Source organism: Balaenoptera acutorostrata, chromosome 15 (genome assembly GCF_949987535.1).
Source record: "Balaenoptera acutorostrata chromosome 15, mBalAcu1.1, whole genome shotgun sequence".
In the NCBI taxonomy this organism is placed as follows: domain Eukaryota; kingdom Metazoa; phylum Chordata; class Mammalia; order Artiodactyla; family Balaenopteridae; genus Balaenoptera; species Balaenoptera acutorostrata.
This window is the reverse complement of record NC_080078.1, coordinates 43338518-43352963: the sequence shown is the minus strand read 5'-3', so window position 1 is coordinate 43352963 and position 14446 is coordinate 43338518. Positions and strand designations below refer to the sequence as shown.

The 14446-nt window shown below is 44.4% G+C and overlaps 1 protein-coding gene across 4 annotated transcripts in view; it reads right to left on the bottom strand.

Annotated features, from left to right (window-relative positions):
* Positions 1-13527, bottom strand: part of KIZ (kizuna centrosomal protein) — a 114013-nt gene extending 100486 nt beyond the window's left edge. For all 4 annotated transcript variants that reach the window (XM_007191883.2, XM_007191884.2, XM_007191885.2 and 1 more), the window contains exons 1-3: positions 13307-13527; positions 8129-8191; positions 4527-4689 (exon numbers count right to left, since the gene is read on the bottom strand). In XM_007191883.2, the coding sequence (XP_007191945.2) occupies positions 4527-4689; positions 8129-8191; positions 13307-13473 (393 nt within the window). In that variant the 5' untranslated portion in view covers positions 13474-13527. The remainder of the gene's footprint in view (positions 1-4526; positions 4690-8128; positions 8192-13306) is intronic.
* Between the last annotated feature and the right edge of the window lie 919 nt (positions 13528-14446).

Here is a 14446-nt window from a genome sequence, read left to right as displayed (position 1 = left end):
CTTGTGTGTGGTCAGAAGGCTGAAGCCGTGGGTAGTTGGCAGGCAGAGATCGGCGCCTGGGCTTTGTCCCGAGAAGGCTGCACACTCAAGGATTTCAGGCAGAGGGGAGACATGACCAGATGATGACCTGCTCCCGGCCAGGGACCCTCCCTGAGCCCTGACATGCCAGCCCCAAGCCCAGCACTTGAATGCAGGAGGCCAAAGCAGAGACTGGCAATGCTCCACACGTGACCGTGGGACCTTTCTCAGTGCTCCTAAGTTCCAGTACCCCTGTCTCCGTGCTTAAGGCCCCTCAGAGCCTGGGGAGGCTGCTCTGCCTACAGGAGCACACGGTTAACGAGCTCACCACACCTGTGCCCTTCCCCCAGCAGTCCTCGATCAGCGATGCTCAGGAGCCCGGCTATGCATCTCCCAAATGCTCTGAACCATTTGGTGGAGTTTCCCTGTGGAATTAAGCTCCAGGTGCCGACTGTGGTAGCTGACTTAATACCCCCATTCCGGCCACTTGTCCTTCCCTGTCTCAGCTCCCCACTTGCCTCTCGGCATCCTTGCACTTCCCAGATAAGCCACTTACATCCGAACCCTTGTCTCAGGGTCAGCTTCAGAGAAAAGCCAACCTGAGACAAGAGCAAAGGGCACCTGAGGAAAACTGCTCTCAGGGCCAGCTGGGCCCTTCCACTAAAGCTGCCAAGGTGGGGAGTGTGAGGAGGGAGGCGAAACAGAGGTGAAGTGGGCGGGGTGGGGAGAGGTGGTGAGGGGGCAAGAAGAGGGAGAGAGGGGCACCCTCTTCACAGCACTGGTGATTCTCCTATTTACATTCGTGAACTGAGTTTATTCATCCTCTTCATCCATCTGACAAGTAGCAATATGGCCACAAAACTGTATTTACAAAACTACATGATACATCACTATCCTTATAAAGCCCTGAAAATTATTATAGGCCCCCAAATAAAGTAGTATAATTCATAAAATCAGTTGAAATGGCTTTTTAAAAAAAGTTTTTTAGCCCATTTTAAAAGATTTTAACATTCTACAATTAAGTGGGCCTAGTCTTACAAAGAGGGAGAAATTCACTTAATATAATTTGGGCAAAATCCCCACTTCTCTCACAATGCTTCACCTTGTTTCACTTTCTGGACTTCCACCAGTTAGAAGTTCATTCGCACTAACTATACTCTATTCAAGGAAAAACGCCCCGGGCATTTTGGGGTGTGTGGCAAATACACCACGTAGGTGGCTCAACCAGAACACCTCTCTCCTAAGACTTCCGTGAGGTGAAGATGTGACATGGGAGTGGGGCAGGATTAAGGGTGACAAGTGGCTCTGGTATTCCTAAGGCCACAACTGGCCGTGGCACAAAGGAAGAGGCAGGAAGAAACAGGACGACCCCCACTGCTTGGACACTCCGCTCACTGCACAGCTTGCTGAGTTGGTGGTGTCACGGGCATCACTGGCTGGTTCACAGCCAACGTACAGTTTTCCACGGAACACGTATGTTTCCCAACTGCAGCTACATGACCTGCCCTTTTATGCCATCATCAGATTTTTTAAAAGGCATTCCTTCTCCAAAATTCAAAAAGGAATATCTGTGTCATTTTTTAATGATATTTATGAATAAAGCTTTACACAGTCCTAGAAATACAGTTTATCATTCTTTTCTTGAAAATGGTCCCCTATGCTGATATTCTTTAGTAGCTCATGAGACAAGTTTTTTTTTTTTTAACATATCATACTATACACAACAAATGCTCTCAGTATTAAAATATTTACAAAGGATGATACTTCCTTTCAAATTCTTCCCTCTCACATTTGGTTATAATGAGAAATCAACAATTAAGTAAAGCATCAATATGAAAATAAGAGGAAGACTTCTATTATTTCCTTTATTCCACTGGGAAGAAGAAATTCCCTGCTTTGTCCACCACTTTTATTTTCTCTTTGAACTCTCTGAAAAGAAAAGAGGTTTACAATGTTGATAACAATTGCTTTTTGAGCCTTAAGCATTCTACTTGAACACTAGGAGGAAAAACCTGGAGTGCTGTAGCTAAGACTCACTATTGCTTGAGCACATCTAGCCTCCAGATCTTGGTTTCTAAATACCCCTTCCCACCCAAAGGAACCACGGCTCCTCGGATAAGAGGCTAATTCCAAGTCTGAGGCAGGGAAGTATAAGGTAAACCTGGAACATCTTGTCAAAAGGACACAGGAGCCAACTTGAAGAGACTCTCACTGGCAAAATTTGGGAGAATGTAAGCAACAAAAGAATAATTACAGTAATTGATAATATAATGACTAAATAAAGATTCACAAGCCCAGAGTGACATTTAGACAGAGAGAGGGAGAAAAAGAAGAAGGAAAGAAAGCTCTTCTTCATAGAAGAATGCCAGCTAACAAATGTAAAAGATGAGATCAAATTAGAAAATCACCATTTCACAACCTCCACTATAACTGATTCAGGCATCACTAATGGATCCTAAAACCGCTAGGCAAAAGGCTGTTGAGGAACAAGGTATTCCCAAGATGTCAAGCCAAGTAAAATTATTTACTAATTTACAAAGGGAAAAAAGGTACCTTACAATAGAGAGACCTAGAGGTTACCATGTTAACAAAGGCATCAAACTCAGCCTGGCTCAAACAAGACCACCTGACATCATGGCTCATGAGCCTCCTGACGGGATGCAGTAGAATGTATGACCTCAGCTGTGACTACTTAAATTAATTAAATTTAACACAAAAACTCAGTCCTCAGTGTCACAAGCTACATTTTAAGTGCTCAGTAGCCACGTACGGCTAGTGGCTACTGTATTAGACAGCATCAGTACCGAGACAGAAGGTTTCCATCACCACAAAGTTCTACTGGGCAGCTCTGGCCTAGACCAAATTTCCAGTTTACAGGAAACACAGGGGATGCTACACAAGTTAAATAATGAGTCAAATTCAGAATGTAAGTCATTCTACAAGCAACTGGCCTGGCTTCTTCAAAAAGCCAGTATCATTTAAAAAAAAAAAACAAGGAAGACTGGTAGGAAACCAAATTAGATTAAGAGACTAAAAAGGACACAAATGTAATGTGTACCCTAGTTGGCTCCTGGTCTGGAAAAACAGACTTTTGAAGGGAACTGTGGAAACTGAAATACTGGCTGAATATTAAATAATATTATGGAATCATCAGTAATTTTCTTAGGTGTGATAATGGTACGATAATGGAGGAGACTGTCCTTGTTCTTAAGGGATCCACACTCAAGTATTTAGGAGAGAAATGTCATGGGTTCTGCTGCATACTTTCAATGGCTCAGGAAAAAATATACATACACACACACACAGGCAAAGCAAATATAGCAAAATATTTACAACTGTTGCATCTGGTTAGATCATGAGTTGTCTCAGTCCATTTAGGCTGCTGTAATAAAACCGCACTGGCTGGGTGGCTTATAAACAACTGGAATGTATTGCTCACAGTTGTGGAGGCTGGAAGTCCAAGATCAAGATGCCAGCATGGCTGCCTTCTGGTGACAGACCCCTCCTGGTTCAGAGCTACCATCTTCTCACTGTCTCCTCACCTGGTGGAAGGGGCCAGGAGCGCCCTGGAGCCTCTGTTACAAGGCACTAATCCCGTTCATGAGAGCCCCACCCTCATGACTTAAGCACCTCTCAAAGGCCCCACCCACTAATAACATCACTTTTGGAGGTTAGGATTTCAACATATGAATTTGGGCAGGGAGACACAAACATTCAGACCACAGCATGAATGTTCATTATAATAATTCTTTTCCTGTGTACTTAAAATCTGTATTATACAAGGCTAGGGGAAAACTGTGAGAGGAAAAAAAAGAAAGGGAAGTGCTGAAGCCAACTTCTCCGGTAACCAGTATGCAGGTGGGTTAAGTTGGGCAAAAGCCCTGAGCAGCACAAATGGTGAGAAACAAGGCCTAGCCCTCCATGCTTGACACAGTTTGTAGAGCAGAAGGTTGCCAGGCAGCCTAAGGGAGTGGGGGCCAGGGTCGGAGAGGGCAGGGAAGGCACAGCTGTTCTGGCTCGCAGAGTCGACGGGCATGAGGGTGAAGTCCTTGGGCCAGTTCTTCTCTCCAGTCTCCCCCCGACACCCAGCCTGCCCAGAACAGAGGGGCTCAGGCCACAGAAAAAGAACCTCTGAAGAAGGAAGCAGGCTCCACAGGGAACCTGACGTTGCTCAAATTCAGTCCTGAGGCCAAGAGATTCCATGTGCCAGGCGCCAGGTCAGGTGTGGCCAGAGGCCGTGCCCATTTAACTACTTGTGCAGAGTAACAAAGTATAGATGCTCCAGTAATTCCTCAACTAAAGTAGAAATCTGAGAAGATGCAATCTCAAGTTCTCTGATCAAAATCTGGCCACATGGTAATTAATTCCCAGAGAAAACTGACAGTTAACTTACGGGTGAACGACTGAACATCAGGGACTGCCACGGACCAGAAACTTACTGCTCACTAGTCCCAATCCCAATCTTAGCAAAAAAGGACAAAAGAAAACAGTACACAATGAGATGTCACCTTCAGTTCTTGCAGCTTCTCTGAACTTGTGGTAAAGTGTCCAACGTGAGCCTGGACCCGCTCAAACCGCTTTAAATATTCTTGGTTTCGAGTACGAGCCTTCTTTTCTGATTCACATATTTCCTTCAGGTATTTCTTTAGTTTTACATACTTCAGCTTAACTCTAGAAGAATAAAAGCAGATTTTTAAACGATGGAGTTAGACTTGAACAACTCTAAGGAGGAGAATTTAACAAAATTGTTAATGAGACAACGTATTCTAAGATATTTTACCCAAACGCTGCAGCCTAAAGGGCAGGATGCATATGCATTTTTAGAGAGGAAATTAATGCAGCATCACTGAGGTATCACCTCTAGGCATAACTCTCCTGAGAAATGGATACCAGACCACATTACACCACTCACACGTAAAGATTTGTATGGATTTCTTTCTCAAAATTAAGTGTGGTGTCAAGAGCCGTGTCTATGTGGCCCTTTTCAGATGAACAGCCCAATGGCATTCTTTTATGTGACAATTTCAAAACTACCTGCTCATATAGAAATAGAATCACACTATGCACCACAATCCATAAACATTAAGAAATTTTGAAATTTAAAATGCCCCAAAAGTTCTCATTTAGATATTTAAAATTTTTTTTAGAAACTGCAATAACATACTGTATTATGAAAATATTTTATAACAATATATGGATTGTCACTCTACTCAAATTGTGAAGAAACCTTTGGAGACTCTCATCCAAAATGCAGTATCAAAAGACACAGCAGGCGGCTAGAACTGCGCAGCCCCTCTCCCCTCATTACCAACACTGCTCCTCTCAGCTCTTTCTTCTTCACAAGTATTTAAGTCATAAGAGTACCTGGTATGTAGCATTTCCATTGTTGGCTCAATTAATTATTCAACATTCTCTCATCAAGCAAAAATAAGTTGAAAACTATAAAAATGTTCACCCTCAAAAACAGATTTGCAGAGACGCTGGAGATGTTAAAAATTAATCAACAACAGACCTTAAACTCCCACCTCTAAGCCAATAATTTTCAAGAAACTCTATCGTGCTAATAATTCTGTGCTTTGATCTTGGTTGGCTGTCCCCATTTTTCCTTCTGAACAAAAAACTCAGGATTGGGTGTACTGCTGCCCATGCCTGCCGTTTCTGACACAAGTGACAGTAACAGAGGTGGAACCCGACATACTTTCCCACGCAGGCACTTGGGGAGGCTGCTGGCTGCGACCAGAGTCCACCTGGAGTGGGTACAATAGGAACCACGCCTTCTCCACCCAAAGTCTAGCTTCACTCCTGCCCTCACGTTAACCCTTGAAGCTGACCACATCAGCAAGTTATCTAGCCCTCCATGCAGTCATTCATACAGTCAGCACTCTGCATACGAAAGCCATGCAGCTTGGGACAACAGGGAAACAAAACTTAGATACACACAATATAGTGTGATGGCTGCTATGAGGGAAACTGCGAGGGACTCTTAAAGACTGGGCAATGTGACCTAGCTGAAGGGGCCCAGGAGGCCTTCCCAGTGGAAATTATTTTTCAGCTGAGACATGAAGGATGAATTAACAGTTAACCCAAAATTGGGGAAAGCAAGAGTGAGAAGATGAGGGGAAAACATTCCGGCAGAGGAGAGAGCATGTTGGAAAGCTCAGAGGCAATAAATAAGAATAACAGTGATACTGACAAAAAATGGTCATAAACAATAAATTATTGACTCTTACTCTGGATCAGACCCTGCTTTAAGGCTCTATTAAGTTCTCATAACTATCTCCATCCCCATTTGACAGATGAAGAAACAGAGGCACAGAATACTGAAGTTACTGTCCCATGGTTGCCTGGCTAAGTGCTGGCAGGGCTGAGACTAAACAGAGGCACCTGGCAAGAGAGTCTACCTGCTTCACTATACAAAACCTTGTCACGTTCCAGAAACCGAGGATTCAGTCCATACAGAATTTTAGGGAGAGGCTGGCAAGAGATGGTAATGATGAAAACTAAACAGGGGCAGATAATAGAGGCTCTGGTACACCACCGCACCACCTCACCTCCTCCTGGCCCAGCTGTTCTTCCTGCAGCCATGGCTGCAGCAACCTGGCAGCACCTGCATCCGCCGCCCCTGGTATCTTGCTTTCCTGGGGCTGCTTTTCTGAATTTGCAGCAGGGAAAGCCTGGAGGTGCGGAGGAGTTAACACCTCCTGGGATGGCCTCGACCAACGGGGGTCAGGAACCGATAGGTAAAGAGCCCCCTCTTCCTTCCCTTGAGTGGACACTTGGGAGGAGCAGAGAGATGGAGCCGCAGGTGCCCACAGCAGTTACCAGCTCCTACTCCATTCTTCCCAGCCCTTTGTGTGACCACTTCCTAAAATAAGCGACCACCTACACACTAACCCTCGTCTCAGACTCTGCCTTCTGGGGGAACCAGGTTGAGGCAGCCATGTTAGATGGTTTGGATTTTATCCTACGGGCAAAGAAAGCGTATTTTTAGCAAACCATACCCTCTGTCTTCCAGGAAACAAGAGACTGAGAGAGGGGAACAAATTCAGCCAGCCGAAGCTTGGTGAATGTTCCCATTGGTCTCTCATCTCACCCGGCCTACCGCCATTATGCCGGGAAGCCACCCGAGAACAGGCTGTAGGAAGAGTCTATGCCCTGTCTTCTGTCCCTGTAGTCAGGGGCTAGAAAAATGGCAACTGCCACGATCCTCCCAGACTTGGGCCCACTTCTGAGGCCACAGCATCCACATCACTGCTATTTCTTCCACTGTCTTGCTGACTCTTCCTGTCTCTTTTGGAGCCGCTAGAAACACATGGCTGTCTACTCTGACTGGTAGCTTTGGAAGTATGGACACTAAACAAAGCGAAAGAATAATTTTGAAGATGAGGAAACATGGACCTGATGGGTGCTTTGGTTTTAAAGTATTCTTGGCTTCTCTCTCTTCTGGATGAGATGTTTTCATTTCTCACTCGTACTATGAAGTGGATACGTCACAAACTTAACTCTATCACAGCCAGAAAACTTTCCTATGAATAATATTGGCGGTTACACCATATATTTGGCTTAAGGATAAAGTTCAGTTTCCTTAAAATATAATTAAAAATATTTAAAGTTTGCTCTTAATGTTAGAGTAAGTAGCCTAAAAAGGATAATATGTATATTATCCACTGCTCAGAATAATTTTAACAGTCATTGTCATACACCCATGAACACATAAGACACCACGTAACCCTGCCTACAACAGTTTGTTTAAAGGTCAGCTATAATAATTATGACTTAATCATTCACAGATTCAATGTGTTTAAATTGTGACCAAAAAGATAAGTAAGACTATAATGTGTCTTATTCTTAAGTTTTTTCAGCAAAAGATTCCTGAAATAACACAAATATCAAATAATGAAAATACAATAATTTTTATCTTATACTTTGATCAAATTTATTCTTACACTTAATAGTGATTATATTAAATTGCAGTGTTTACTTGAAATGATTACACATTAGAAATAAGGAATGGCAACAGGACTACAACTATGGTATTTATAACATTGATATTAGGGTTAAATTTTGATTAATATAGGCAAATTGGTTTTAAAACTTTGTCATATCTTACCTATATGTATCAGATTGATTATATTCATAGAGTTTCCCTTCCAGGTCCAATCTCTTCTTTTCACTGTAATACAGAAAGAAAATATTTTATGAATAAATTACACTGATCAGTAACAGGCAGGCAGATTTAGAACACGATCTCCTTTGTGAGAATGCTTCTCTGGTCTAAGAAGCAGAAAATGTCAGCTGCATTTGAAACTCAAGACACAAAAGTCCTTAGCAGTCACTAGGGAAGCAAAAAGGACACCAATATGAAGCAAAAAGAACAAGATTCTCGAAGTAAATGGGGAAACGTAGTGAGAAAAGGCTGGGAAGCAGGTTCATTCATTCAGCAAGTATTATTTATTGAGTGCAGTGGTGAGCCAGGCTCTGCTCTAGGTGAAGACTGACCAGGTAAATGGCCCAACGAAGGTCCCTGCCCTCAGGCAGTGACATTCAAGGGGGAAGGGCAGACAATAAACAAGATAAATATGCAAAATACAACATGGCCAGCATCTCTGAGAACAATGGGGGTTCCACACACAAGGCTTCCATAAATCCATCCTGGACTGAAGGCTGGGGGCTCGCTCTGCTCCCAACCAGACAGGCCTGGGCAGGGCCACATGGCTGAGTTAGGAAGAGATCTCTGAGAAGCAGAGTTGGCCTCACTCACATCTGGGGAAGACCAGGTCCCCTGACACCACTACTTGGAACTGAAGGCATTTCCTTTTATAACTTGATAACATCGCCATGATTCATCACTGACTGCTAGTCCCTGGAGGTACCGCCAGTAAAGACATAGCTTGTGATGTTCAGGTAAGTGCTGGCAGGAAGCTAGAGGACAGAGCTGACATGCCCACCCGCACACCCAGCCTGGGCAAGAAGCAGGGGAAACTGGGCAGCAGAAAAGGTGGCAGCAGCCAAAACCAAGGGGCTAGAGGGTAAAACTGCTGAACAGGAAGCCATCCCAGTCTCAAAAAGAGCCCTTGGAGGTTTAACTACAGACGGCTCTGCTCAAAGACCACCAAAGTACAAGCTTCAACGGAAGTCAAACTGGTAATCTAAGTTAACATTAATTAACCAAGGCCGAAAGAGAAATCACATAATGTCTAAGAGAAAAATGCTAAAAAAAAAAAAAAAGACTGTTAATCAAAGGAGTCCAGCAGAGGATGGGCGCTCAGGCTGGCCTCCTGAGGGAAAGGGCCGAGGCCATGTCCACTTGGGAGCCCTTAATTATTAGCTTCTGTTTTCCTTCAGTCGTTTTTTTCCTTTAAAAAAAACCCCCAAAGTTACACTGTTAGCTATATTATAGGTTCAGTAAATTTTTCTCCTCAGTGTAATCTAGAATGGAAACCACTATTTAACCAAAATTCTTTTACAGGGAAAATGGTGTCCAAAATCCAAACACCTAGTCTTTGCTTGGGGAACACAATCCATTCCTTGGTTGGGGTGTGCCTATGTTTAAACAAGAAAAAAATTACAGAATCACAAATTTTTAAATTAGTAGCTTCACAAAGATCTTTACTTTCTCATTAAGACTGGACTTGGAAGAGAAGTGAAGGAAATGTGATATAACTGCTTCCCTGTTAGAAATATTTATTCCCCTTCTAAGGTTTCATGATCAATATGATAATGAAGAGTGATTGACCGGACAGTGTAAGCAATTTGCTGTTAAATTAGGGGGACAGAAAGACCCTTAAATGCAGTTGTGACCTTGCCCCTGATGTCATGCTTCACTTCTGTGGTATTCCTGCCAAGAAAACATGATCATTGTCTGGTCATGAGGAACCATCAGACGGACCCAGCTTGAGGATCACCCTCTGGGATGAGAGCTTTATTCTATGAAACTGTCAGGAACACGGAAGACAGGGTAGGACGGAGGAATGGTTCCAAACTGGGAGAGAATGGAGAGACATGGCAACACGGGTTCACAGGTGGGTCCTGGACCAGAAAAGAAAAAAGTGTTAGGAGAGTTGGTGAACTGTGACTGGGGCCTGTGGACTGGTGTATCAATGTTAGTTTCCTGATTAGAAGGGTTACATAGCGATCATGTAAGGGACATCATATCTGCAATTCTCAAATGGTTCAAAGAAGTCTCATGCTTTTACATAGACAGGCAGAGAGACAGACAGACAGGGAAAAAGAAAATGATAAAATGTTAAGGAGCTGAGGAATCTGGGTGAGGGGAATATTAGAGGTCTTTGTCCTATTCTTGCAACTTTTCTGTAAGCTTGAACTTTTTTCAAAATAATTTTAAAAATTCGCCCATGACCTCGAATGAAAAAGGACCACCATCTTTATGGGAATCCATCATCTCCCAAGCAGAAAGTTCTTTTCAATAATGAATGTAAAACTTCCTTGTTCCTGCTCTGTCTTCAGTACATACAGACGTCCACTGGTCATACTTCTCTACTGCGACCCTTCAAACACTGAAAAATCACAAACACCTCTTGGCCTTCTAATTCCAGGCAAAATGATGCTGATCTCATTAACTCTTCTTCACAGGCCCAGTTTCTAAACACATCCAAGCTGCAGTGCCCCCAACACTGACTTTCATATCTACTTTACGTTCAAGACTTAAAATAAGATATTTACCCCAATAAAAAGCCAGAGAAAGGCTTATTGGGAGGATCATCTTAGAACTGCTGCATCTTAAATCTCTATTTCAGAATCTTTAAACACCCAGCCCTGAGATGTGTATCCACAGGCCCCGGTTTCAATCACCTGCACCTCTGACCTGGACCTTTCAAAGTTTTACACAGCTGGGTGGTCCTTAAAGTACAGCCACAGGGTTTAGTTTTCTCCTTGTAAGCTGCTTATTATTCTATTTTTGTCTCAATACCATCTTCAACTTTACTCAACTAATATCTCAGCATCAATTTCTGGACTATTATGATATCTCACTCTGAATCAATATTGGCATTGAAAAAACTGGGGCTGGTTAATGGGCCTTTTCAAGGGATGTTTTTATATAATTGTAAGAGTCGATTCCACTTTCATGTTACTATCATGCTTGTGGCACTAAACACACTGTAACGAGTCACTCCATCAGGCTCTTTTAGATTCAGTGACTGGCTTTTGCCATGATGCAGAGAAAACACTGTATACAAAAAAGAAAAAATTCAGAATATAAAATTACATCTATGTGTGAGTATGTCTAAGACAATTTGGGTTAGAAATACACCACTTACAAGCGGAGGGCCCAGTTATTAGACCAGCTAACATTGCAATAACCCCACCTCTAAGAGGACTGAGAAAGGGCAAGTTGTTTTTCTCTACCATTCCCAGGACATTTTCAGACTGACAAATCAGCTGTGACTACCCAGGGTTGCAGCCTTTAAAATGACTCTAGAGTTTTAAGGAAAAAAAGGTCCTTATGGTCACGGGGATTGGTCAAACAAACAAACAGGTACATACAAACACTCAGATGGGATACAGACGATAATATTCATTGCTTGTTGCTTTGCAAAACTAACAGCTTTCAACTTTTTTTTACTTTAAGGCTCATTGCTCTACTAGAGATAAAAATCTGTGGCCTTACTTTACATAGTATTCAAGGCCCCTCATTTCTGGTGATGAAGGCAGGTCAGGGGAGCTGAATGACCAGCTCAAGGTCACACAACTGTTGGAGGACTAAAACCTAGGTTTCCACAGTTGTCCTGCAGTTTTCTTTGTATCCGAAGTTATTTGCCTCTGTACTTATTAACTATGCATTAGAGTTAGTTATGGACTTTTAAAATGAAAAGTGAATACACACAGTAACAAATTTGTACTGACTTAAAACTGAAACAAACCTCCAAATGCAGAACCATGAATAGGCTGTAAAATTTGACTCAAATTCCTTATATAATTTCAACAGCCTCACCTTGTTTAACAGTGAAAGCATTAAGTGTTAGACATAACGTGAGTAATAATCATTACACAGAAATTATACCATAAGGACTATAAACAGCCAGGTGTTCCTAGCACAGGAAGCAAAAATGATAACTCACAATTAACTTAATTTTTTTTTAAAACATGCCATTTGAACCAGTAACATTTTAAAATTAGAACTTGGGTTAAGAAATACAGATAACTAAAGGCCTGGGGTAACTAAGCCACTCTTTTAGCAGAACACAGAGCACTTTAAGTGTACCAAAGCACAGAGCACTGTCTTGTCTCTTAATGAAGGCACTGCAGGAAGTGATTTTTTTTTTTAAGTTGGAGGTGAGGTGAGTGGGTGGGTGAGTAGTGGTATGTCAGAAAGAAAACAGGATGTAGAGAAGGGTTCAGAGGTAAATACAGTGAGAATGATTAAGGAGGCCTCTTGTAGATGCTCTATAAATATTTAACAAGAATTAAATCTAGCATAGGTTGAATATAATTCCTTTTCAAAACCAGTAACTTCTGCCTTTACCTTCCATGTAATTATTGCCATTTTAGAATCATCACACACAGCTCTCTTCACTAAAATGATTTTGTAACTTTTAACACTCATTAAACGTTGTTTATCAAGAGATCCAAAAATCTATTTCCTTTCTTGTCAACTAATGAGATTTCCAACTCCAATTAATTTAGCAGCTGAATAATAGTTTCAACAACCTGTCTTTTATGTAGTTATTTATAGTAAATTGCTTTATAATTTTCTCTCTTTATGTGATCAAGCTGTTTCTCAGTGGTTCTCATCTTTCATGTCTTAATCAAGGTATCATGAACCCTCTGAAAGCTGGACTTCTCCCGCTGTAAATGTCATCCCTTCTCTGGAAATCTGGCCCCACAAAAAAAGTCCCCCGCATTTAAACAGGGCACATGTTTGACGAACACACACACTCACTCTCCCGCCTGCGCTCCTGGACCTGTCATCACTGATGCAGCGCAGCTGTCAGGGTGGGATGACAATGTGAAAAGCCGGGGAGGGGGCGTGTGGAAGGGGACTAGAGAAATTCACGGGGCTGGATTGAGAGTGACAGGCAGGAAACTCCCGCTCTCACTTCTGGGCACATTCAGTGACACGGCCGCACGCTCCCGCGGGATACTGCCCATAAGGAGGTGTCTCTGGTACGTCCTCCAGGCCCCTCCGGGAGCTCGAGGTGGGGCGTCGCAGGACTGGACACGGGCCCAGGGGAACCGCGGGCGGGGGCAGCGGGAAGGAACAGGGGGCAGGTCTCCAGCGGACCCTCGGGCCGGCCGACTCCCCGCCCCCGCCCCGGGTAGGCCGTACCTGTCCCGCAGCCCGTGCTGGAGGCGGCCCAGCCTTTCGTAGTAGTCGGGGCTCGCCAGGGGCGCGGACGGCGCGGAGGCCCGGTGCATTCCGCCCCCGCAACCACTCCTCACAGCCTCCGGGCGGCCGGCCGGGACCCGGGTTGTCCGATGCAACGGCCCCACCATGCATCGCGGGTAGACACTGCGCCCCGACGCCGCACGGGGTGGGGGCGGGGCGCCATGGAGGGGCGGGGGCACGGCGCCGTGAGGGGTGGGGCAACTTCCTGGGGTCATGGCGCCATGGAGGGGCGGGGAGGAGGCGGGGCAGACGGCTAGGAGGGGCGGGGCGCCATGGGAGAGGGCGGGGTGCACGCTGGCGACGAAGAGGCGGCGTTGCGACTAAGTGCTCAGGCCTCTTTGCTTCGAGACTGGTGTCTTCCTGTATCCTAACCGTTCGGAGTTCTCGTGGGAGAGGCCCTGGCCCTCCTTCGGGCGGGGCCCTTCTCTGAGGGCCAGGTCTGAAGCTGACCCCGTGATCCCCAACCCCCTGGGTAGAGGATGGGGGCTGGGCGGGAGTAATCACGTGATCATTTTTGTCTTTGGCATCAAACTGCTTTAACTTTACCAGGTGCATTCTCTCCTTCCTTCCCTTCTTCCCAGTATTTGCTGAGTGCTGGGCACAGTGCTGTTTGTTTTCCTACCGGCGCTTAAAAGCAAAACAAAACACAAAAAAGACAAAATCCTCAATCCTAAGCAGCTATGCTCAACCCTGATAGTAGACCCCGTTACTTGAAAGCCCGTGCTGACCCTGAGGCTGTGGCTAAGGCTGCAGGTCACATTGCTGGCTGGTGAAGCGGGGGAAGTTGCCAGCAAGTTGCTTGCAAAGCTGACATTTGTGCAGACAGAGCTTGGTGGACAAACGCCCTGTACAATACTTCATCAGGGACTCTGGAGCCCGCTGCGTGAGCTCCAATCCCTTCTTCCACTGCCCAAATGTGTGACCACGTACAAATCACCCTCTTTACCCCCAGGGTTCCTCATATGTAAAACTGGGAGGCTGTTACTACAGGACCCACCTATGTCGTTTCTATAACGATGAGATTCATTAATGTGTGTAAGTGTTTAGAAGGGGTCCCAGCACATAGGAAGAAGCATCAGT